General features: G+C 35.6%; 2 protein-coding genes across 14 annotated transcripts in view; one reads left to right on the top strand and one right to left on the bottom strand.

Annotated features, from left to right (window-relative positions):
- The window catches only part of GPHN (gephyrin), a 627,564-nt gene that overhangs the window by 551,157 nt on the left and 49,314 nt on the right, over positions 1–27,093 (top strand). For 7 of the 13 annotated variants that reach the window (XM_041759184.1, XM_041759186.1, XM_041759187.1 and 4 more), the window contains 4 exons: positions 785–904; positions 2,494–2,552; positions 3,590–3,743; positions 21,318–21,439. In XM_041759184.1, coding sequence (XP_041615118.1) covers positions 785–904; positions 2,494–2,552; positions 3,590–3,743; positions 21,318–21,439 — 455 coding nt within the window. Of the gene's footprint in view, positions 1–784; positions 920–2,493; positions 2,553–3,589; positions 3,744–21,317; positions 21,440–27,093 lie in introns of all 13 variants that reach the window. The other 6 variants (XM_041759177.1, XM_041759182.1, XM_041759178.1 and 3 more) reach the window with 1 other exon arrangement.
- Positions 5,340–10,479, bottom strand: LOC121493375 (calmodulin-alpha-like). Its single transcript, XM_041759190.1, has one exon. It carries the CDS (start codon positions 8,863–8,865, stop codon positions 8,416–8,418), a length of 450 nt encoding a protein of 149 aa, XP_041615124.1. The 5' UTR covers positions 8,866–10,479; the 3' UTR covers positions 5,340–8,415.

Below are 27,093 nucleotides of genomic sequence, written 5' to 3'. Positions count from 1 at the left end.
ATTTGAAGCATTCCTGTTCCCAACTCTGACCTGAATCATTGGCCTATGAGGCCAAATCAAACCTATCAAATGGATCTTACAGAAGTATGCTTTCCTCTATGCTGAGAGAAGGTTGCAAGGCGGGTCCAATCTCCTGTAACATCGGTTTGAGAGCTCAGATAATGAAAATCTTGGATATAATGTTTAACCCAAATCATAAATACTGGAATCATTTTTGAATTACTTGATTTCATGTTCTAGACTTTCATTATTGAAAAATGAACTAATATGTTTTAGAAAGATTTTTCAAGGGAAATAATTAAAATGATTTTTCTGATTTGCCTTTATTAAATCAAAAGTTTAGTTAATAAAGAACTACATTTCTTAAACATCAGAACTTAAAGGACCAACGTTCTAGTTTTTCATAATTGTCTTTTATAAAATCACATCGCATGACATTTCTTCTTCCTTAAAGACACTCAAATCACTTTACATATAGGTATTGAGAAAATTCATATTTGAGTGGGACACAATAGTGACAAACGTTAAGTGACAGTTCTTCAAAAGGAAAACAGTGCACCAAGAAAGACATCTATCTAATGGTCATTACCTTAAATCAAGTTCAAGTCCCTTTGGTATAAATGCACCTGTTTGTGGATAGTTTTTATATTACATTGGACCAAAATTAGTAAGAGTATAAGATTTTCCTTTTATGGTTTGTTTCTTAAAATATTACCTCTCCTGTAGACTTTTCCTTTGCAACAGAAAAGTAAATCATTTCTTTCTTACATGTTTGTATTTTCAGCCAACTCAGACAGTAATGCCAGGACAAGTCATGCGGGTTACAACAGGTGCTCCAATCCCCTGCGGTGCTGATGCAGTAGTACAAGTAGAAGATACTGAACTAATCAGGGAATCCGATGATGTACGTCATCACCAGGTCTTAGCACTCTGTTCCTATGGCAATGTTATAAATTATGCCCATTTTCTGCACTGTTTATAAGATTAATCCAGTTGTGGTTTTTTGTGTGGTTTTTTGTAGGGTCTTTTTGGTAAAGTAAAGATTTTACATTGTAGAGTGTGTCTCCAGTAATTAGGAATTGCCTTATATTTGAACATCTTTTGTTACAAGAAATATTTTTATGATCATTACTGTAATTATAACAGAATTTAAACCGCATTTGATCCATGAAATTTCACTCTTTCTTTCTTTCCAAGAAGGAAAGTATCTCAAGATAGAACAGCAGAGACATTAACTGTTGACATACTTTACAGCTGAGAAATTTGTTCAAGACTAGCTTCTGATAAAATGTGAAGGAGAATTTACAGAAGAATTTAACAAAGAACACTTGGGCAAGTTCTTGAATGTTACGCTAAGCCAAGCATTTGAACCAAATAACCCTTCAACTCTGGTTTTCTATAATTCAGAAAAATCTTTGCCATCAAATGATAGCCTGGAAAAATTAAATTTGTGTCAGTGCTCCCTCTATAGCTTACAATTAAAGGATTCAGAATTTTCCTTGGTCTAAACAGGCCTTCATCTTACTGAAACTAGTGGCAATTATTGGAACCAGAGTATCAGCCACTAATAAAAGAATAGTTTCAACTGACATTTTAATGGTTGGCTACCTTAAATTGTTTTTTGAAGTAGTTTAAGATATTTTATATCTTAAAAGCTAGAGCTAAAATAAATATTCTTCTGGGCTGGCTACACAGTAAAATTTGGACATGCTGAGAGACAACCACTTTTCTTGATCTAGGATTTTCTTTTTAATCACTTTCCCACATTTAAGGCTTATAAAATTCAACACTTGGCATACAGATCACATTGCCTGCTGTTAAAACTGTCCAACAGATTTATTGGCTTCAGGGAAGCCAGCAGAACATTAAAATCCAGCACACAGGCATCCACAGACTCTGCCAGATGACAAGACACAGTTCCAGTGTCAAAATATTATTCACAGCCCATAAATGTAAAATTAATGATCACCATTAATTTACAGAAATCTACTACCAGGAAAACTGTAAGTCCTCACTGAAATTTCTGCAGATATTTGGAAAACTTGGCATAGTACCCATATTATGTACCCAATTATGTACCCAATTATAGCATTGAGCATTATAAAATTGAGCATAATTCAAGGGAACAGAAGAGACAGGTTATCTCCATCTACATTCACTGTTATCTATTAGGGTAGCCATATAGATATATTTTTTGTTTTCCCTTGAGAATGCTACTTACAATCTAAGATCCAGTATTTAAATTGGTACATTTTTAAAAAGCATGAAAATTATGAAAAAAATGTTTTGTTTATTTATAAATAAATTTATTGGCATCAATTTAGTCTTTCAGGAACCTGTGGTTCAAAATGTGTAGCAAATGTTTCTGTTCTCTATATTTGTATATGTTCTGGGCCTATCTGATGATAAAAGCATCTGAGTAGCTAAATTGTATTGATCAGAAATTCCCTTAGATTTTTCTCTTCAAAATTACATGACTTGCTCTTATTATAGGGCACTGAGGAACTTGAAGTACGAATTCTAGTGCAAGCTCGACCAGGCCAAGATATCAGGTAAGTTCATAATGTATAAAATGTATGGCCGACTTTTGTTTCTACATGATCATGAACTCAGGAGAGTATGGCTATTGTAAATCCACAGCTCAGTCAATTACCCATTAGTGTTCAAGACTTTTAACAAATAGCAAAATGAATTTTCTTAATTCTACATCTCCTGTCCACTCAGCCTACTTTTTCATAAATGTATTAAAGGCAAATGAAATAGTCCAAAGCAACTTGAGAAAGAAGTAAAGTCATGAGCCTACTTAATCCACAAATAATCCTACTACTTCTAGATAATCCAGAATTACCCAACCCTACCCCTAGATAATCCAGAATTTGGTATAACACAGATAATCCTAGAGTTGAGTTTTTCTGCAGTTAACTAATGCCCCTCCTCTACTGACTACCAATAATAATGGAATAATCTGCTATTCTTTATATACAAAGATGAGACTACTGTCTTATCATAAGTAGTACATAAACTTTAAATTATTTTTCTTACATTGGAATATATTTACCCTGATCCCATCAATACTGATATGCTCAAATGTCCTTATGACAAAGCTACAGTTCTCACATCCCTAAGGCAAGAAGCCACTCTGAGTGGACTTCTGTGGCCACAAACTTGGGCCAGTGTAAGTTGTCTGAAGAGAAATTATCCCTGTGACTGTAACCTCATCAGTGTTATTCTTCTCACCTCAAAGCTAATATGCTGTGGACCTCTTATCCCTAATGCCACTAGATATTTTCACATACATTCTTGCCTTATATCAAAGAAAGTTTGCAATTGGTGTTTTTGACTGTAATGTAATACAAAGCAATTTGTAAAATAGTTTTCAAATGTGAAGTAACATACTCCTGTTTAGCAGTAATAGAAATTCTATTTTCTCTCTTCTACTGTGTGATTAGAAGCTTTTTATTTTATCATTCTGTTCCTGCCTCATCTCTTGACTTTTTTCTCCTCGAGTGTCTTCCTTCTTTGACACTAAAGTCAGTTGAGAAAATATTATTCTTAGTCATACTCCTTATGGTTCTGCTTTGACTTTCAGACCCATCGGCCATGACATTAAAAGAGGGGAATGCGTTTTGGCCAAAGGAACCCATATGGGCCCCTCAGAGATTGGTCTTCTGGCAACTGTAGGTGTCACAGAGGTTGAAGTTAATAAGTTTCCAGTTGTTGCAGTCATGTCAACAGGGAATGAGGTAAAAAAAGGGGGGGGGGTTTGGGGATGGGTAATTGGACCTCCAGGTAAAAGTTTTTTTGACCACTGTTCTGTGTTGTAAATAGAACATTGTGGATTATAGATTTTACCACATACCTATAACAGGGAAATAATAAGTTGGCTTCAGGATAGTTCAAGTACAAAAGATAAGAAGAAGGAAAACTTGAAATTACATATTGAGAAATCTTTCCTTCCATTTATTAGAATAAAATATTATAACCAATGGCCTTTCTACACACTCAGTACTTATAAACCAAGAATGATGACTGCTAGCTATTGATGTTCAACTATGCAAATTTAGTGCTCAGTCTATTAGGATAATTAATTCTACCCACCTTGCTGCTGAGATGATGGGCCACCTCTGTGTGGGAAATAAATCAATGAATTGGGACACAATGGTTAGCCCTTCATCTTGCTAGAAGTTCCATATGATCCTTAATCATTAGGAAGGATTTGATAATCTTTTCTTTTTCTCCAAAGATAGCATCTGTAAGTGGCGTGCTTCTCAGTATGCCAAATGTCATTTCAGCCCTGATTTAGAATGGAGATTTAGTCAATCTTTTCTGAAAACTCTTGAAAATTTTCCTGTTCCATGTTTTGCTTAGGTTATATAAAAAGTCAGAAGTTCTAATCAAACTGGGAATATGGAAAAAAGGATCTGCTGGTAATTCAAAGCCTAAGAAAGAATCAGATACTGTGTTTTTTAGCCCTTTAGACCTTACTATTTTTAAGAAGATTAACAGGATTTCTTTTTTTTTCCTCTTTTAATCTCTAATTTTTTATTTTGAAAATAAGCAATTAATATATCATTATTTTTAATTTCTTAAAGTCTTGGAAATGAACATTCTCAAAGGTCTCTCCATTACCTCTATAGCTCTTTTAGAAAGGGCAAAAGAGGGATCCCTGGGTGGCGCAGCGGTTTGGCGCCTGCCTTTGGCCCAGGGTGCGATCCTGGAGACCCTGGATCGAATCCCACATCGGGCTCCCGGTGCATGGAGCCTGCTTCTCCCTCCGCCTGTGTCTCTGCCCCTCTCTCTCTCTCTCTGTGACCATCATAAATAAATTTAAAAAATTAAAAAAAAAAAGGGCAAAAGAAAAGAATAGAATATTTGTTTTGCTACTGGAGAGATGAATGAGCATTGTAGACCCAGTATAGGTGCACTGGTCATTCTCTAAAACTATTGACTGACCCAAAACATTCTTTTCAATTGATCTACATAGTGAATATTTTAATATCCCTAGGACCAATTGACACCATGTTTAGCATCAAAAAAGAAATCTCTGAAAAACTGGTTGACTTAACAAACAACTCTTATTTGTGATTTATTTATATGCTCTGTGCATCTAGGTGAGTTCATGGGGTTTGGGAAAGCTAAAGAAAATGAGCAAATTCATAAGTAGCTAGTTATTAGGCAATTTTGTTTAAGCTATATTTCTTGTATTCTTCCTATTGTTTTTGTAGGGCTGGACTGTAGTCTCGCTTATCCTCCAGAGTACATTGGTAGTAATATTTTAAAGCTATCATACATTCTGTATTACAGCTATTTACTAGTGGTAAAGAAAAGTGATGGGGTAAGACTAGAGATGATACTTACATCATGGAGTCTAAGGAAGAATTTTTAGTCCTAGTTCTCTGCCTCCCCAGGCTTGATTATCCTTGGAGACACTTTGATAGATGCTACTTTCTGTGGCCTTCTATATTTATTGTGGTTTTCCAAGGGAATAATGTTTCCAAATCCCTAAATCCACAATCTAATATTTCTAAATACATAATCTCTGGTTCCATATAGCTTGGCATTCTTTCCCTATTTCTATCCAAGTTTAGGTGTTATTATGACTCTTTATGATTGTATAGTTTAGTTCAACAAATGTTTATTGGGTACCTCTATGCCAGGCATTATACTGGAAACTGGGGATAAAAAAGATGAATAAAATACAGTATCTCTTCTGAAGGCTTGAGATCTTTGATAGACAGAAAATAATGGAAAAAAGTATTTATTTTCAGTGAGACCAAAGAAATTACACTTGTCTATTAGTGTGGCAAGTCTGTAATTTAGGTAGTCACAGCACAAGCTCCCCTTAAGTACTAACTGATTTCCCATGATATGTGTGGCTTCACATATGTCCACTTTTCAATCCAGTGTGGTATATTGGCTAACAGAACAATGGCCTGAGGCAATCCAAATAATGCCATACAAGATGTCTGTATATATTATCTTTAAAACCTGCCCAGTATTTTGTGACTACATGTGTTTGTTTGGGATGAAGGAATTATTTCAAAATCGGGGAGATACAGTTGTAGACTATAATATCAAACAGTTGATGTAGACATTTGTTGGTTTCAACAAACTGTGTATGTTAAATTTAGGCAGTATCGTCCAGGAGGTACATAATTGTGGCATACGCTTCCAAACTCATGCATTTGTTCAATAAATATTTTTTAAGCATCTATTACATGCTAGAATGCCCATCAGGGTTTATCTTAACTAAAATCAGACTTATAAGATGTGAATACACTGTACTGTGAACCAGTTTATTTAGAAAGATTTTGAGCAGGAAACTCAGTGTCCAGAAAGGCTGCATCAGACTTTCATCTTCAGTTGAACTAGTCCTCTTAATCATCTACACAGCCATCCAATAACTATTCTCTTTTTTCTCCAAGTGACATTCAGGTACAAGGGAACAAGAATTATACTAGGAGAGTATGGGAGCCACCAACTTAGAAGCATGTCCTACATAGGAATCAATATTTCTTATAACAGTCTTAGGCAGCTCCCAGGATCCCTATAAGGGAAATGTCCAGATACAAATGCCACTACATTCACAAAAGCCCAAAGCTATGGCTTCCCACTAGGTATTTATTGTTCATTTATAGTTCCTTCTAGTCCCTGTGTAAGTTTTCGATCAGAGATGACTTTTCCCATAAGAAATGCTGCCTAGTAACAAGCTGACATTTCATCTTTATCAAATTTCCAGGGGAATAGAACTAGAAAGTTAACCCAAGCTCAAATTTGTCCTTAGGGATGGAAAAGAGTTTTATTAACTTGTTACCCTCACATAAGAAAATTAGAAAATAATAATAAAACTGACTATAAGTCATTCTGCTTTTTATTATTACCATGAACTGACAACTCTAAACAATGTCAGTGATAAAATATTCTTCTCCACTAAGGCAAACCATTTTCACCACCCCTCCCCATTTAGTATACTACCGTACTGATACCAGGCACTGTTCTGACTGTTTAGGATATAGCAGCAAACAAGACAAATTCCCTGTTCTTACAGAATTTATACTCTGAGGGAGGCAGGGTAGAGAGATAGTCAATGAACAAATAGCAGCAAGTAGTATGAAGAAAAATAAAGGATAAGATGATAAAGACTAGTAGTAGAAGCGGTACATGCCAGATATTACCTGCTGAAACCTACCCTACATCAGCCCTTTCATATTCTCCCCTATACAATAAGACTGGAAAGCTGAAAACCACAGCTGTGGTCCTGTTAGGTATTGTCATTACGATGCATTAACACAATATTAGAAGTTGGAAAAAAGCTAGCAGGAGTATAATATCCTCAATTCTCATTAACATCACTTTCCCCAAGCAGCCCTAGGGATAGTGGTGACTTTTCTCCTTTTGTTTCTCCAACCCTCCCAACATAGTTGTAACCAATTTCCTACATTAAATCCTTTTTTCTCCCACTCCCCTCCATTTGAAATACCTAGACAATTTGGTTTTCCTTTCCAGACCTGACTGATTGAGCTTTCTATTTTATATAGTATAATCAGGCCTCACTGATAAGGCAAAATTAGAGTGGAAATCTGAAGGTATTGAGGGTGTGTGCCATATGAGGGGAATTGAGTTCCAAGCAAAGGAACAACAGAGAATGAAAAATCCCTGAGGTAGGCTGTGTGTTTGTCATGTTTGTGGCTGAAGTATAGAGGGAAAGGAGCAAGGTAAAAGGAAGTGAAGTTGGGGAGATAACAGAAACAAGACCATTTTATTCTAAAGAGTCAGTTTTTTTGTGGGGTTTTTTTTGTTGTTTTTAGGGGGGTAAATTGTAAATCTTTTTTTTTAAACAAATATACAACTTGGAATGGATTTGAGGCAAATTGTGCCATAAGCAGATTTTCTTTAAGTGGCTAAAACAAAGTTTAAAAAGCAAGTAACAATGAAAGAAAATGTTTCTGGTACAGGACCAGCAGTACAAAAAAATAGTGTACAAGTACCTGGATAATAAACCCTTTTTGCAATAGTGCAGCTTTTAAGTATATATTGTTGACTGTCCAGAGTCCATGCAGAGTTACAACTCCACACTTCAACAACATGTTGACAGTTCCTAAAGAAAACTACTTAAAAAAAAGGCATAACCCCGATGTTCCCTCATTTGACCAACTCCATCTAAGTTTAGATGTGCAGAAGAGCTTAAGTATATCCAGAGTAAGCCACATGCAACATGACAGTTGATCAATTTTCTAAAATAAGGTTTCAGGACAATGACAGTAAAATAAGGGAAGAAAACATGGAGGAATGAAGTCCTAATTACTATACATGCATATTTTTTGACAGCAGGGGGAAACCTTTTACAAATAAGTTACAAATAAAGGCAAATAAACAATTTTGTACAAGAAATTTAACACATTCTGTACAATGTCTTCACTTTGCTATCATCATTTGTACAAACTCTTCATAGTTTACTTGACCATCACCATCAATATCTGCTTCCCTGATCATTTCATCAACCTCTTCATCTGTTAACTTCTCTCCCAGGTTTGTCATCACATGGCGAAGCTCTGCTGCACCAATATAGCCATTGCCATCCTTATCAAACACACGGAATGCTTCTCTAATTTCTTCTTCACTGTCCGTGTCTTTCATTTTTCTTGCCATCATTGTCAGAAATTCCAGGAAGTCAATTGTACCATTACCATCAGCATCTACTTCATTAATCATGTCCTGTAACTCTGCTTCTGTGGGATTCTGCCCAAGAGACCTCATTACAGTTCCCAATTCCTTTGTTGTTATAGTTCTATCACCATCCTTGTCAAATAGTGAAAAAGCTTCTTTGAATTCTGCAATCTGCTCCTCAGTCAGTTGGTCAGCCATGCTGCAAGCACTACCGGTCTCCAAGAAGCGACCACACAAGCACTCAGCTCGCTCGCCCCACTCAACTAATTTAAAGAGTCAGTTTTGAAGAAGGGAAACATAACATGAAATATAACATGTCTTAAGTTATTAAATGTTTACTCTGGTTTCAAAGTAGCATGGCATATAGGAGAGAAAAGAAAAAAAAGCAGGGAGACTAGTTAGAAAGATATGTAATATCCAGCAAGAGATTTGGACCAGCGTGGTAGTAGTGGAGATGGTGAGAAATAATTAGATCCAGAATATATTCAGAAAGTAAACCCAACAGGTTTTGCTGGTGAATTCAAAGTAGAATATAAGAGAAAGTGGGGAGTCAAGATGAATTCCAAGGTTTTGACCTGAGCAATTCTAAGGATAGTTATCACTTACCAGGTGAGAAAAATTAGGAAGCAGAAATCAGGGCTTCTGTTTTAGACACATTTAAGTTTGAGATACTTATTAGAAATTATAGTAGAAATATTGAGTAGGCAATTGAACATATTGTCTGGAGCTTAGGAGAAAGATTAGACCTAAAGATATACTTTTGGAAGTTATTAGCATATATATAGTATTTTAAATCATGAGACTTGATAACGTCACCTAGGAAATGAATATACATAGAAGATAAAAATCTTACACTCAGGAGGCAACTGTATCTTCCTCCTTTTTCCCTGACCTTTATATTTCCCAGTTTTTTGTTTTGTTTTACTTTACATTTCTCAGTTTTATTTTCTAATTTTGACTCTTGATGATATCATCTATTTCCCAATCCTTGAAATTTTAGATGGTGACCTAAAGGCCTTTAAACTGGACATCAGTCAGCCAGCTGCCATTAGTTCAGGAAGTAAGATTGTATGCATATTTTCTAGTTACTCAAAGTACAAGCAATAATATTTCTTTAGTAGGTGCTGGGTCTTCTAGTTTTGAGGGTACTGTTTGACTTTCAGCCATATTTTATAACATATTTATTCATTTAATATTCTCTCTTTCTGTCTCTCCATCTTACTCCCTTTCTATCACATATGCTCATGCACACACACACACGTAGAATTAAATGTATTCATCTCCACTATGTGTTTGCTTACTCTGTTACATTTTCTATCATTTTCTTGGCCATCATCAAAAACAAAGGCCTGTACAAACAAGTTTGAACTTTAGATATATAAAATTTCCCTAAAATCTCCATATAATATTCCTTGGGTCTTCCACAAGCAGCTGCTATTACAGAACTATAATATTTAACTTTACTAATAAGAGAGGGAACAGAAAGATGAGTGCCTACTGTGACCAGTATCACTATGTGCTTTATGATTAAAAGCAACACTATGAGAACAGTATAATTATCCTTCATTTTAAGTATGAGAAAATTGAAGCTCAAAAACAAAACAATTTTCTATTTACACAAAATCATCTATTGTTTTGTAAATGATGGAGCCTCATTTCACAACTAAGTCTTCTGGCTGTAATGACTTTTTTCCCACTGTGCCACAATGCTTCCCATCGGAGATTCCTTACATTTCATTTCTCCAGCTTCCAGTGGCAGTCCCTAAAACCTATCAGGTTAGGTCATTTTTACTTTCATTACTTTCTTCTAGCTATACTGTACTTCTTGTCCAGATTAAAGACCATGACTTACCACTTTAATGTTGCTCTCAATAGCACTTCAGATAGCCTGACTCCTTTAATCTATACCTTTGCTTAGTATGCTAATACCTAAACTTATTGACTCCATCCTCTACTTTCTCCATTTTTGCTCCCAAGCAGACAAAACATTACCAAAAAAATTCAGAGAACTGTGATTTCTGCCATTTAATGTCAATGTGGTACTTAAAATTCTTCAATAATTCTGATGTCACTGTCTTGTCAATTTATACATTGTATATTCCAATTTTTTCTATGTCTCATTTTTTAAATTTATTTTTTATTTTTTAAATTTAAACTTAATTAGCCAATATATAATACATCATTAGTTTCAGATGTAGAGTTCAATAATTCATCAATTGTATATAATACCCAGTGCTCATCACATCACATGCTCTCCTTAATGCCCATCACCCAATTACCCCTTCCCCCCACTGACCTCCCCTCCAACAGCCTCAGTTTATTTCCTATATTTTAGTCTCTTATGGGTTGTCTCCCTCTCTGATTTCTTTCCATTCTATTTTCCTTCCCTTCCCTTATGATCCTCTGTTTTGTTTCTTATATTCCGTATATGAGTGAAACCATTTGATAATTGTCTTTCTCTGATTGACTTATTTCACTCGGCATAGTACTCTCCAGTTCCATCCACATCAATATAAATGGTAAGTATTCATACTTTCTGATGGCTGAGTAATATTCCATTGTGTGTATGTGTGTGTGTGTATGTGTATATATATGTGTGTGTGTGAGTATATATATATATATATATATATATATATATATATATATGCATATATATCCATTCATCTGTCAGTGGACATCTCGGCTCTTTCCACAGTTTGACTAATGTGGACATTGCTGATATAAACATTGGGGCGCAGATGCTCCTTCAGATCACTGTATTTGTATCTTTGGGGTCAATAACTAGTAATACAATTAGGGTAGCTCTATTTTTAACCTCTTGAGGAACCTCCATACTGTTTTCCAGAGTGGCTGTACCAGCTTGCATTCCCACCAACAGTGCAAGAAGGTTCCCCTTTCTCCCCATCCTCACCAATGTATGTTTCCTGACTTGTTAATTTTAGCCATTCTGACTACTGTGAGGTGGTATCTCATTGTGGTTTTTATTTGTATTTCCCTGATGCCAGGCGATATGGAGCATTTTTTCATGTGTGTATTGGCCATTTGTAGGTCTTCTTTGGAGAAATGTCTGCTCATGTCTACTTTCTGCTCATTTCTTAACTGGATTATTTGGTTTTGGGATATTGAGTTTGATAAGTTCTTCATAGAATTTTGAATACTAAACTTTTATCTGATAAGACATTTGCAGTTATCTTCTCTGATTCTATAGGTTGTCTTTAGGTTTTGTCAACTGTTTCCTTTACTGTGCAAAAGCTTTTCATCCTGATGAAGTCCCAATAGTTCATTTTTGCTTTTGTTTCCCTTACCTCTGGAGACGTGTCTAGCAAGAAGTTGCTGTGGCCAAGGTCAAAGAGGTTTCTGCTTATATTCTCCTCTACGATTTTGGTAGATTCCTGTCTCACATTTAGGTCTTTCACATATTTTGAGTTTACCTTTGAGTATGGTGTAAGGAAATGGCCCAGTTTCATTCTTCTACATTGTGACTTTCCCAACACCATTTGTTGAAGAGACTATCCTTTTTCCATTGGCTTTCTTTCCTGCTTTGTCAAAGATGAGTTGACCTTAGAGTTGAGGGTCCATTTCTGGGTTCCTTATTCTGTTCCATTGATCTACGTGTCTGTTTTTTTTTTTAAAGATTTTATTTATTTATTCATGAGAGACATAGAGAGAGAGAGAGGCAGAGACACAGGCAGAGGGAGAAGCAGGCTCCATGCAGGGAGCCCGATGTGGGACTTGATCCCGAGACGCTAGGGCCATGCCATGGGCCAAAGGCAGGCACTAAACCGCTGAGCCATCCAGGGATCCCCTATGTGTCTGTTTTGTGCCAGTACCATACTATCTTGATGATTACAGCTGTATAATATAGCTTGAAGTCCAGCATTGTGATGCCATCAGCTTTGGTTTTCTTTTTCAACATTCCTCTGGCTATTCAGGGTCTTTTCTGGTTCCATTCAAATTTTAGATTATTTGTTCCAGCTCTATGAAAAATATCATTGGCATTTTGATAGGAATTGCATTGAATGTGCAGATTGCTCTCAGTAACATAGACATTTTAACAATATTTATTCTTCCAATCTATGAGCATGGAATGTTTTTCCATTTCTTTGAGTCTTCCTCAATTTCTTTCCTAAGTGTTTTTGTGGTTTTCAGAATACAGATCCTTTACCTCTTTGGTTAAGTTTATTCCTAGATATCTTCTGGTTTTTGGTGCAATTATAAATGAGATCAATTCCATAATTTCTCTTTCTTCTGTCTCATTGTTAGTGTTTAGAAATGCAGCGGAGAGCTTTTTCCCTAAGGTCAGGAACACAACAGGGATGTCCACTCTCACCACTGTTGTTCAACTTAGTACTAGAAGTCCTAGCCTCAGCAATCAGACAATAAAAAGAAATAAAAGGCATTCAAATTGGCAAAGAAGTCAAACTCTCACTTTTCTCCGATGACATGATACTTTATGTGGAAAACCCAAAAGAGTCCACCCCAAAATTGCTAGAACTCATAGAGGAATTCAGCAGCATGGCAGAATATAAAATCAATACACAGAAATCAGCTGCATATCTGTATCTTTTTTAAACCTCAGTAACAACCATTCTCTCTCAGTTTTGGCAGATGACTTCAACACCTTTAGGGAAAAAAAATGAAGCTAAGAGATATTTGTCATAGTGAGCTAGATGAGGGATCCCTCATCTTCTCTTTAACCCAAAATTTTCCCCATGCCTTTAGCTGTCTTCCTTTCTTCCAGTCTAAAAAGAAATGTTACTTCTTTCTAAGTTAAAGGTACAAGTAGATTTTCTTTAGTTTCTAATTATTTGTGTGTGTGTGTTTGATTGTTTTCTCTCTAGTGGTTCATCCACCTTCTACATTCAAATATACAGAGATTACCACTATTATAAGAAAACCTATATTTAAACATCCTATTGCCTCCTCGAGCTACTCCACTATTCCCCTCCTACAGACTACTAGATTTGTTGAAAGAGAGACCTGCATTCATTGCCTTTCCTTCATAACTATCCACTTTCTTTTAAAACTCCCAAATCTGATTAGTGCTCGTTACCCAAGAAACTGCTTTCCGAGTACAGTAGTAACTCTTAATCTCCAAATCCTGCTCTAAACTATTATTAGATACATAATTTGTTTACAGTTTCTCACAATTGAAATAGACAGTGCTGTGATGAACATTCATATTTATTTGCAACTACTAAAAAAATCTGCAAAAGAGATACACTCAAAAATAAGACAGGTGAGGGGTGCCTGGGTGGATCAGTCAATAAGCAACTGGCTCTTGATTTCAGCTTGGGTCATGATCTCAGGGTCCTGGTATTGAGCTATGCTAGGTTCACACTCAGCATGGAGCATGCTTTAGGATTCCCTCCTCCTCTGCCCCTCCCCTCCATGCATGTGCTCTCTCTCTCTTTCTGTCTCTTTAAAATAAATCTTTTAAAATAATAATAATAATAATAATACAGGTGAATCAAAGTGGAACTCTAAAAAAATTTAAGTAATCCAGGGGAAGGCAAAAAGTAAAGGAAAGGAAACAAACAAAAAACCCAAACAGGAAACAAAATATAAAATAGCAGATGTAAGCCCTAACATAGCAATAATTACATTAAATATGAATGGTCTACTTTATTTGTAATTCCCATAACTGGAAACAGCAATAAAAAGGCATGAACTGTTGCTACATGCAGCAACCTGGATGGATCTCAATGGTATTATACTGAATGGGGGGGGGGGATCGATCTTAAAAGATTACATATTATAAAGATGGAACATGTAGGGATCCCTGTGTGGCGCAGCGGTTTGGCGCCTGCCTTTGGCCCAGGGCGCGATCCTGGAAACCCGGGATCGAATCCCACATCCGGCTCCCGGTGCATGGAGCCTGCTTCTCCCTCTGCCTGTGTCTCTGCCTCTCTCTCTCTCTGTGACTATCGTAAATAAATAAAAATAATAAATAAAAATTTAAAAAAAAAAAAAAAGATGGAACATGTATTAGTGGTTCCCATAGGTTAGGAGTGGAGAGGAGGAAGAATGTGACTATTAGACATAGCATGAGGGATATCTTTGAGTTTTGTGTCTTGATTTTAGATGTCAGGTTACACAAATCTATTAATGTGGCAAAGTGGCAAAGAAGTATACAAATACCTTATCCCAGTGTCAGTTTCCTGGTTTTAATATTAGTCTATAGATATATAAAATGTTACCATTGGGGAAACTGGATAAAGAGTACTGGAACCTCTCTGTATTAGCTATATAACTTTCTGTGAATATATTCTTACAGTTCTGAATGAGCTGGAGTTAAAACAATATTTCTTTAAAGATTTATTTATTGGGGGATCCCTGGGTGGCGCAGCGGTTTAGCACCTGCCTTTGGCCCAGGGCGCGATCCTGGAGACCCAGGATCGAATCCCACGTCAGGCTCCTGGTGCATGGAGCCTGCTTCTCCCTCTGCCTATGTCTCTGCCTCTCTCTCTCTCTCTCTCTCTCTCTCTCTGTGACTATCATAAATAAATAAAAATTTAAAAAAAAAGATTTATTTATTGGGATGCCTGGGTGGCTTAATCGGTTAAGCATCTGACTCTTGATTTTATCTCAGGCCATGATCTCAGGGTCATGAGATTGAACCCACGTTGGGCTCCATTCCAAGAGGGAGTCTGCTTGGATTCTCTCTCCCTCCCCTGCCCCCTGCTAATGCTAGCTTGCTCACGTTCTCCCTCTCTCTCTCAAATAAATAAATAAATCTTTTTGAAAACAGAATTCATCTTCTAAATGTCTCAAGTTCTCAATTTTGTTACCTCTGTAACAAAAGAGATTAACCATAAAAAAGCATGCACATTTATCTAATATAAGTTTTATGTGACATAAGAACCTTCATAAGAAAATGAAGACCTAAAAAAATGTTAAATATATATGAACATTTTTATATTAGGTTAGATTGAGGAGTGGAAAGTCATGGGAAAAGATGATAGGACAAAGGGTATGAGGAAAGTGTAGTAAACTGAGGGAAACTTAGCAAGGCTTATTCCTTCAGATTCCTCCAAGTCCCTTTATCTTCAGAGAAAGAATGCTCCTTTCCTCCAGGCATAGGGTAGGTACCTCTCACACAAGGATTTTATGACTTGCTTAAGGGGAAGATCAGAAAGTCCTTCCTATATATGCCATTTCTCAAATTCCTTCAACTTGAAACATCCAGGGTACTAATTGCTATATTTTGGGGTAGCATGACTTGGACCTAATCGGCCTCTTTTCACACTTTCCATATTATCATTCTCATATTAGATGAATATAAATTTTGCTATCTTGTAGCAAAACCAGTAAAGGAAATTTAAAAGATTAAAATTAAACTAGAATATCATTCTAGCATAATTTCTTACATGCTGTTAAAGTCAGAAAGAAAATACAGGACAGTTTTTAAACCAAGATTATCAAATCAGTCTAATTTGTACAAAAAGTCATCATAATAAAAATAGAATGTGGAGTTTTTTCAAATACAATTTGTAAACTTCTGTACTTACAATACACCAAATTCTTAAATAGTGTTTGAAAGTTCTGAATGTTCTTTTATCTTTCTTATAATCCAGTAACCAAGACAATTAGTTTAACTCTCAATTAAAACTTTGTTTCTGCAGGATGCCAGGGTGGCTCAGTGGTTGAGTGTCTGCCTTTGGCTCAGGGCATGATCCTGGAGTCCCAGGATCAGTCCCACATCAGGCTTCCTACGTGGAGCCTGCTTCTCCCTCTGCCTATGTCTCTGTCTCTCTATGTGTCTTTCATGAATGAATAAATAAAATTGTAAAAAAAAAAAAAAAAAAAAAAAAAAAAACTTTTTTCCCAGAGTTTAATCAAAAGCTATTTAGAATTAAGAACATGCAAAAAAAAAAAAAGAACATGCTCCATTAGAGTTTATAATCTGACTTTTCTCCCCTCTCTTTGTGTTAGATCTATTTATCTGGACTTTGAGTGTTCTTTTGTTTTGTTTTTTTAATCGGAGTATTCCTAAATTGTGTTCATAATGACTGGAATTGGTTTTTGATCAATTAATTAATTATGTTTTTTAGAAAAGGGAGAAAGAAAAGTCGGAATGTATGAGGGAGCTGCTTGCAAGGTATATGAAAAGAGTTAGTGACCACTATAAAAGTCTGATTATTTTCCCTTTACAAAGAGGGAAAAAGTCTTAGATGCAGACTAAGCATCTCAAACCCATTTCAAAAGATAAAAAAAAGGACAGTCGTTATAACTAATCTTAGGACCTTTCGTAATTCAATCAAGACCATAGGAATGGGGCACCTGGGTGGCTCAGTGATTGAGCATCTGCCTTTGGCTCAGGTCATGATCCAGGCATCCTGGGATTGAGTCCCACATCAGGCTCCCCACAGGGAGCCTGCTTCTCCCTCTGCCTATGTCTCTGCCTCTCTCTGTGCGTCTCCCATGAATAAATAAATAAAATCTTTTTAAAAAGTAGGATTAAATCTCTGAAGAATAGAAACGAAGAAGGATGTTTCTTAAAATAAGGTAAGTGATTTCTCTTTTAGAAAGGAGAGAGAGAACCTAGTAAGGGTTGAACAAAACAATTTTAAATTTTTTACATTTTTATTTAAGCTTCATTTTGAAGCTTGGCATAACAATAAAAATACTAAACATTGAATATACATAATTGTATTCCCCTTTGTTCTCAACGTGCTTTTAAGTAGATAAATGTGGTCATGTCTTATGTACTCCAAAATGATCACTGGAATTCTAGATTGTTCTTGATGAATTTATGCTTTTTATTTCTTTATTTATTTTTAAGTAGGCTCCACACCCAGTGTGGAGCCCAGCACAGGGCTCACTGACGTTCGTGATTGTGAGATCAAGACATCCAAGAGCAAGAGTCAGACACTGAACTGACTGAGCCACCAAAGCACCTTGAATTTATGCTTTTAGAAAGATAAATGCAAGAAAAATAAAACAAGCCAGAGTTATGCCAAGAGGTGGCACAAGTTTATTATTAGATGAACCCAGGAATTCATTAGCTAAAATCAGTCAAATGGGAAAATACTGCTTATATGTTATGTTTAAAGTCCTTAGCACTAAGGTTGAATCCCTAATAGCTAACCCTAAAAATTAGCAGGAATGGGTAGAGATCTCTTCCAAAGCCAATTTCTCACACATAAAGAAAAATTCTTACACACAACAATGTAGCCAAAAAAGCTACATCTTTTTGCTGACAAATAAAATGATTAGCATCAAATGAATGTTTTAGCACCTTCACAAGGAAAACAATTGAAACAAATTTGATCAGATAACCAAATAGTCATTGGAACCTTATTCTTACAAAAAACAAAATAAATATCAGCTAGTTTTGGGAGCTCAACAAAAAAAGAATTAGACCTTAAGTAAGCGCTGGATTTACAGGCAAAGAATCTACAGAGCAAAGAGGCTTAAGAGACCTTCATGAAGTGTAATGTAAGCAACATGAGAATACTGTTAGCAAGAGGTCTTGCCTAAGTTTTGGTGGGACCCCATGACTATGAAAAGTCTTAATACAATCACCACCAGGGAAACCTATTGATCATGCAAAGCAGTATATATTAAAGTTTCTGAGCAAGGGAGAGCATCACTGTGGCACATTCCCAGTAGTGTCCCAAAAGGAAGAAATTACAGAAGGATAGTTACAGGATTCTGAGAACTGAGGTTGGTCATGAGAACTGGGAGTGATTTTAAAGTAGCAGTTAATAAGTAAGGTCTAGGCAGAGACTAATCAGATTTACAAAATAGATGAGTTGCTGAAACACTCTTATCTTTGGAGCACATGAGTCCATGTGGAGTTATCATGGTCTCAGTTTGTCCATGGCCTTGGAGCATATAAGTCTAAACAAGTTTGTATTAAGGCAAAATTTTTTTAAAGATTTTATTTATTTATTCACGAGAGACACAAAGAGAGAGAAGGGCAGAGACACAGGCAGAGGGAGAAGCTGGCTCCATGCAGAGAGCCCGACGTGGGACTTGATCTGGGGTCTCCAGGATCAGGCCCTGGGTTGAAGGCAGCGCTAAACCACTGAGCCACGCAGGCTGCCCTGTATTAAGGCAATTTGACTTTAAGATAGTTGTTTGAGTTACATGTCATGATTTCATAGTTTATCTATTATGCAAGTAGTAGTTTTGCAAATTGATGTTTCTGTTTTATTTCTCAGAAGGAAAGAGTTTGTAGGTGTGATAGCCAATTATAAGGATTTGCAAACATTGAGACATGCTGAATGTCTGAAATGGAGGAGAGGCTGTGGTAAGATAGTGATTGAAAACATAGGGTCAAGGAAGAGATACATTAGGATGTTCTTAAGGATTGTGATCTTTGGGAAGATAGTGGACTAGAAAGGGAAATTAAAAGAATCAAAAGTTAAATTTGTGAAAGCTGGAAAGACAGTGGCACCATTGATAAGAACAGAAACAAGAAATTGAAATTTAATACATGATACACAGGAAAGTAACAAGGTATGGAGATAATGAGTTATGTGTTATTTTACTTTGTATTTTTCTTTCTTTTGTATTTTAACTGTGACAAGTTTCAGGCATCATTTCAAAGATGACCAGAAGTATATGATACCAGAAAATACAATTAAGTTTTAAAAGGAAATATTGTGAATCTATCCTATATTCGGACTTATACTCTCATTCAATTGTGTATTTGCTTTGAAAATATTTAAAATGCATTGTAAATCCCACACCTTCATTTAACCAGATATTATTTAGTTATGTCAATTTTACAGATAAATAACCAGTTGTCCAATGATCTGTTCTGTTAATTCTAGAACTGTTTGCAGCAAAATAACAGAAAGGAACTTGTGAATGGCAAAGAAAACACCTTAGTAACAGGGACTGTTATTTAGTTGGTGGTACCCTTTTGTGAAAAAAAATTATATAACCACACAGTTTTCTTTCTGAAGCAACTTGTCTAATTAATGGAGTTCAAGAGCTGTAAGCCTTGGCCTTTATAAAATTATAATGACTTCAATAACTGTGTGTTAATTAATATCAGAAAATTAATCTATGTTACCACTGCAATAGCAATTTTCTAAGCTCTGCCAGTGACTAAGGATGAAAGTGAGTTGCAATGTCACATGGCATCTGATTAAGTTAAATTAATGCAGTATTTGAAAGGAAGACTCTCAGTGACACTGATTAAGATTATTTTAAGGGGACAGTTGGTTGCAAAGCTACTACTTTTCCAATGTAAAGCCAAAGAGCCTGCCACTCATTGGTATCACCAATGAATCGGAAGGAGGATTGAAGGGGCTAGCAGTTATTGTTTGGGAGAACTGAGATATGAAGCCTTGGGTATTAGTCATATTAACAGTCTAAGTATTTGAAAGGTGCAGGCTTGCCTTCAACCTCCTAAGATAATTTTCCAGATTTCCTCACTTCCAATATGTGCTTTTTTTTTTCATTTTATATTTCTGAAATCAAAGTCCATCTTGAAATTGATGTATAAATTAAAGTTGTATGTTGGTGTGTCTGCATGTGTTAAGGACCCCTACCTCTTAAGTATTTTATAATCTAATCTAAATCTGCATTCACACCATAGACTATAATTCCATCTATTATAGCATCTAGGAGTAAAATATGAGAGCAATTGGTAAAACAAGTGCTTTTTAGGAAGAGAATCATATTTATTATATATTTACCCATATTAACTAAATGTTCGTTACCTCAGTCAATCCTAACAACTACTTTTCTGTTGGAGGGGAATGGGTGACGGGCACTGAGGTGGACACTTGACGGGATGAGCACTGGGTGTTTTTCTGTATGTTGGTAAATTGAACACCAATAAAAATTAATTAAAAAAAAAAACTACTTTTCAAGGTAGTTACTATTACTATATGTTATAAATGAGAACATTAGGGGTAATGTGTTTGGGTAACTTGAATTTGAATCTTGTCTGAATACCAAGCTGTTCCTACTATATACCACACTGCCTCACTGGAACATCCTAACATAGAATAAGCTTCTAATAATTTTTTTCATAGACACATAATGATAGATATTAAATCTCTAAAGAGTGACTCAATTCAGAGTCATGGAATAATTGTGCATATATCTAGTTAAGTATTACTTGTTTAAATTTGCTAATAAAGAGACAAGACGCCTGTCTCCCTCTTCTTCAAATAAGTTTGACTTCTTTGGTACTGTTGATCTCACTTCAGAAAAGAGATAAAAAAGCTTGAGACAAAATATAAACAATCCTTCTCTTCATACTTGAGAATATCATGTCACATAATCTCTACCTCAGATATTCTCACTGAAAGACAAACTGGAAAATATTATTGGAAGGGAAAAAGGAAGTTATTTTATTTAATTTACCGTGGTGAACAACCACTGGGAAGGCCAATCTACAGAGCATTATTGTCAAATTGTATCCAAAGCAGGTATGATATTTGGCTGTTTAGTCACCATTTAAATTTCTGCATGCTTTTTAATTCTGGAAGAACATTTTTTTCAATCTCCTGTACTCTCAATATTTATTCAGAGATCTCTTGGGCATGTATCTTTTATGTTCCAGATATTGTTGTAGGTGTTAGATAAGGTAAACTCTGCTTACTAGATCTATTTCTTTTCCATTAACCATAGTCAGTATTATCCTAAGAGAATAATTTTTGGTGGTTTTTTTGGCTTTGTAGCTGCTAAATCCTGAAGATGACCTCTTACCAGGAAAGATTCGAGACAGCAATCGTTCAACCCTCTTAGCAACAATTCAGGAACATGGTTACCCCACAATCAACTTGGGAATTGTGGGAGACAAGTAAGTATTGGATTTTATTTGGAAGTTGTTATTGTACACAGTTGAATTTTGGGAGTACTAACTAGGTAGAACTGTTGCTAAAGAGACAAAAAATTAATACCATAATTTTCACTCATCTCATTCTCCAGAAGCCAAAGAATTAATGAACACGTCTATGTCCTTTTGGGATAGATACTGTCTATTACAATAGGGGAAATATTTTTGCTCTCCTATGAGTATGTTAAGTTTACAAGGATCTTTTTTGTTTGCATTGGCTTTATTCTAATGGAATTAATGGTGATGGTATTATTCCTGTTTACACTCACTTATCTCAAGAAAGGCAGGAAAGATATGAATAAGAAGATAAAGAATGTTAAAATTAACACTAATTGCTCCTTTGCAATTTAAGTACAATTGTTTCCTAAGACTTTTATATTGATTTTTTGGTATCTTATGTAACCCAAGTTACTCTAGGCTTCACCCACTTATAAGTACAAAGGGAGGCACATTGCCTAGAATTGCCCATATCTAAGAGCATGTTACTCTATTTTCTAAATTAATTCAGCCCTCTGCTAAATTCCCCAAGGATTTCTATGAACTTCCAGCAAGGTTTTTATATGTGATCAAAAGCAAGTCTGCTCTTTCTGAACATCCCACTACCATGTGGCACTACTCAGCCCTCTCTCACCAGGATTTCCAGTTCACAAGAGGCATGCCTGCTTTTAGTAATCCTCAAAGGTCAGCCTGGTGGAGACAGAGCTAGGAGACAAATCTGAGCGAAGCATGATGTATTCTGCTGCCCATAATTGCCCCTTTCCTTTATCACTTTGTATCACTTTGTAACTAAGTAAAGCTCAGTCTGTCTGAATCCTTCTTCCCCAGAGCAAGGTAGGAATTTTCCAGCAAATGTGCTTTTGAAGAGGCTCTGCCTTACTTACCATTTCACAAGATCTGCTCTGACACCTATACCCCAGCTTAAGCTCAACCTAGACACAACAGAATGCAAACCTTGGACACAGCATCCTACCAATAACATGAAAAGGAGTAGCTTTTATGTTCTTTCACTTTTTAAAGTTCTCTTTCCTCCTGTTTTTTTTTTTTTCTTTCTCGAGGATATTGAAATAGAGGCTATTTAGACATATTTTCAAATGTCATTACTTTTTAAATCTTCACCATTTGTATTTACTTGGATGCTTAGTTCTAGAGAAGGTCATAGCTAAGTAGTCAGCCAACTTAGAACCCATGCTGGTGAAGACAGTGTCACAGGTTACTTAGTATCACCCTGACCCAGGTTCCCTAGCCCTTAGAAGGGAATAGAAAAAAACCCACTGGGAAAAAAATAACCACGGTGGAGTGGTTATTTGAATTTGGGCCTGACCAATAACCTGTCCTTTCATATAAACCTAAAAGTTATCCTGATGTAGATACACCTTTAAAGAGGACAAAAATTAACTTCCCAAAAGAGATAAAAGGAACCCAAGAGTTCCAAAAGCACAGAGCAGATCCTGAAATTCTAGAGGACAACTCACCAGATCGTTTAGGATTTGTTTCCCATCCACAACTGTCTCTGGCCCTGCCTTCAAGTGCATTAATGAACTCTAAGAAATATTATAAGGTAAAAGAAGCTTGTTTGTGTGGGGGTTTTTTGTTTTTTTTCATCTTTTGCCTTAAGCTGTTCTGGACTATAATTCTGTCCATTCCTCCAATTTTTGTACTTTGTATTTAAAAAAATGCTTACTTGATATACTCTATATGCTATCAGTACACCATTGAAAGCCTCATGTTGATATGCTAATAATTTTAGTTGTCTGGGGCCCAAACTGTTGATTTATGAGAGACATTTACTAATAATTAATATCGATATTACATATAACTCCAAAATGTACTTTGAAAACAGCATATAAAGAACAATAAAATAATAAGCAAGATATAGGTAATTGTGAGAATATGCAAATCTCTAGTGTATATCCTTTTCTCCGATGGAAATATCTTTCATAAAACTGAACAATTTTTAAAAATACAACAATGCAAATCTAGACTCTCTCAGTCTTAGAGTGCTATATTGAAGAGGCCTGAGTAAATGGTTTAGAATGCAGAGGTGGAATGTGGGTGGAAAGATTTTATAACTGTTCTAATGGAAATCTATGCTGGGAGTTTAGCAAAGAGAACAAGGTACATTTAATCTCAGCCTGTTGATACTCTGTGAAGGTTGCCTCCCTCTTCATTCTTCTCATTCCTATGTAGCCTTTTGCTAATGAAAGCAAATGTTATACAGAAGCCTCTCTGTGAAGCTTTCCAGGGAAACAAGAGGGTCATGGGAGAAACTACACTTTGTGTAAAGCAGGAAGAGAAATAGCTCAAGAATGTCAGCAAGCTCAGAACCCCTGCTCAGCTATGACAGATAAAAGTAGGAAGTAAGAGCTCTATTCTTATATTTAAAAAAAGGCTGGTGTCAAGTTTTCAATTCTATGATTCTACTTCTCCACTCTTATTCTTATTACCAACCATAACTTTAATGATAAATGTTAAAATTGAAGATTAAGACTCTATAACTTACTTGCCTTTGCTTATTGTACATTTTATTTAAAACTAGAGTATAGTGAAGATTATAGATAGGGTGCTTCAAATACCTGAGAATTAACAACTGTATTTTAAAAGTATTCATGTATAAATATTTTATGTACATTAAAATATATTTCATAAGACATAGTTTCTCACAACATGTGGAACACAATACTGTTGGGGTTCCTGGTAGTTTTTTTTTTTAAAAAGACATTTTGAAACTCAGAGATATTAAATAACTTGCCTAGCATTATACAAGTTAGTGGCAGAGGTGAAATGGAATTAACTCTTGAAATTAACAATCTACAATTCTTTGCTATCATTATGAAGACAAGATAATAACTATAAATATGTCAGAAGAGAATCATCACTATGTGCTAGAGTGATTAGGTTTAGTGGTTAGGTACAATGTTAGCTAAAACATGAAGAATGAATAGAATTTGTATAGTTAGAAAAAGAAAATGTGTTAATTGAGTAGGAAATGAGGAATGAACAAAAAATAGAGGAATAAAATGGAGTAGAGAAGTAGAAATAAACAGCTACTTGGGTCAGGCCAGACTGATTAGAGCAGGAGGTTCAGGAAGAAGGATAATAGAGGTCAATTTGGTAGAAATTTAAGGCCAGATTTTGAAAGGCTTTGTAATCCAAGCAGACCCAACTCACTTAATTTTAAACTTTTTTTAAAAGCAGAATTGACATAACCAGTATTTAGAAAGATAATTTAAACAAGGTATGTCACATGGGCTAAAGTTGAAGATGGACTAGAAATAAGAAAAATATAATTTGTTTATTAATTGTTTAGTTGGGAAGTATGTGTTATGTACCTATGAGAATCACCTGAAGATCTTATTTAAAATGCTGAGTCTGATTTAACAAAAGTGAGGTGGGCCAAGATTTTGCATTTCTAACAAACTCCCAAGGATACCAAGCTGCTAGTCCATAGATCACAGAAAATAATAAGGATTTTGTCAATTTAATCATTCATCTACTATGGATTTTAACACGAAGGCTATTGAAGATACAAAGCAGAAGCAGACATTAGGTCATGCCTTTGCAATTATATGTGCTAAAATGTACCAGAAATTATAGACTAGTAATAAAAATGTTTTGGAAAGTTCCAGAGATTAAACTCACATGTGGGAGTAGAGTTTTTTAAAAAGAGATTAAGTCAAATACATTGTAAAGGCTATTACACAGAAGAGTTGATTTCTCTTCATCTGGATCACAAAACCTCATCAACACAAATAAAATACCTACAAAATCCACTATTTGGTCTCTCTACTACAATTTTACATCCCTCTCTAGCAATACATGATTTCCATTTCTTCATGCTCCATTTGTAGTCTATCCTTTCTTGGTTTTTGTACTCTTCTTCCTGTGCTCCTTCCCTAAATTTGGGGTCCCCATGGCTCACTCTTGGCTTTCTGTCCTTCTAATTCCTTATGCTAATGACTCCCAAATCTTATCTCTGTTTTGAGCTCATGCCTAGATCAACCTCCTTACTAAGTGCATTTTCTTTTAAGTTCAATAGATGCTGCAAACTCAACTTGTCCAAAACTAAGTTCACCATGCCCCATCTCTCTCACTGCCCCTCCCCACTACCTCCCTGTTCCGTTTCCTTTCATTCTTTTGTCTCAGTGACTGCCACAAGCCAGTCACCCAAGCCGGAAGAAACCTGAACAAGAGTCATCACAGCCCCTCTCTTTCACTCACCCTATACTTGAGTCATATAGACTTTCCCTCCTTAGTGTTTCTTCTCTACATTCCCATATCTTCTTTCCTACCATCCTGGTTTATTTCAGGGTTCCATTTATTTTTGCGTAGACATATGACACTAGTATCTTAACTGGTCTCCATACCGCAAGTCTTATTCCCCTCTAACTCACCCTCTATTCCGCTACCTTTCTAAAGTGCATATTCTGTACCTGTGGGAGAATTGAGATTATATTATATATGGATAATCAGACTCTAATAATTCAACAAAGTTTTACAAGGGATTATGCTCTGTCAGGCATTGTACCAGTCTTTGATACTACAGAGATTAAAAAGACAGTTATTAGTTATTAGGCATTGTACCAGTCTTTGATACTACAGAGATTAAAAAGACAGTTATGAGTACTAGGAAAGTTTTCAATTCTGATCCACTCCTTCTCCGTCCTCCCTAGCCAATCTCTAGTCTCCTTACTGCAAACATGTCAGTCTTTACTGAGTACCCATTACATATGTATATATATACACATATATACGTATTACATATTATCCATTACATATATAGATATATATTACATATTATCCTATATATATTAACCAATATATGTATTACATATTTATTATATTTGTAATATATACACATATATACATATATTACATACATACATATTACCCATTACATATATATGTGTGTGTGTGTGTGTGTGTGTGTGTATATCACTAAGTACATTCTTTCATGTATGTATCCTATTTAAGTCTCTTGAAATACAGAGCTGGCTATCCCCATTTTGGAGATAATAATACTGAAGCTTAAAAAAATCAACCCATTCAAAGTCATACAGCTAGTAATAGGCAGAGTAAGTTCAACCCAGGCCTGTCTTAACGTCAAGGTCCCTTCTTTTGCTCTACCATCCTATTACCCTTTTAACTGGAGTTATCATCCACATTTCATTAATATTAAGGTTAAACTAAATAGTCTGCCTCCATTTATAATAAATAAAACCCCTTAGTAAATAGTAGCTATGAACATTTCAAAAGCTAGAGAGGAAAATTTAGTTTAAATTGTGAATTACATATTGACTCTGTAATTAGCTATAAGGACTTGAATGACAAAATCCAAATCTTTAGGTGATACATAGATTTTAGACATGGGAAAAATGGCAGGAGGATTTATTATGGTCTTCCTTTTATAATCTTTTCCTTTACCTTTCTTCCCACAGCTGCTGGGGCTGCTTTTGCAGCATTTATTACTTTTGGGTAATTAGTTATACCAAGTTCACCATATCTTCAACAGGAGTGGGAGGATGAAGGAGAGAGGAAAAGATGGGAAGAGAGCATGCACACAATGTGAATATATGACAATTTGGTAGTCAGGCCTATATTACTCAACTTACGAATGACTT

Source organism: Vulpes lagopus, chromosome 6, assembly GCF_018345385.1.
Source record: "Vulpes lagopus strain Blue_001 chromosome 6, ASM1834538v1, whole genome shotgun sequence".
NCBI lineage: Eukaryota > Metazoa > Chordata > Mammalia > Carnivora > Canidae > Vulpes > Vulpes lagopus.
Note: the sequence above shows the minus strand (reverse complement) of the source record. Positions and strands in the feature narration are given on the sequence as shown.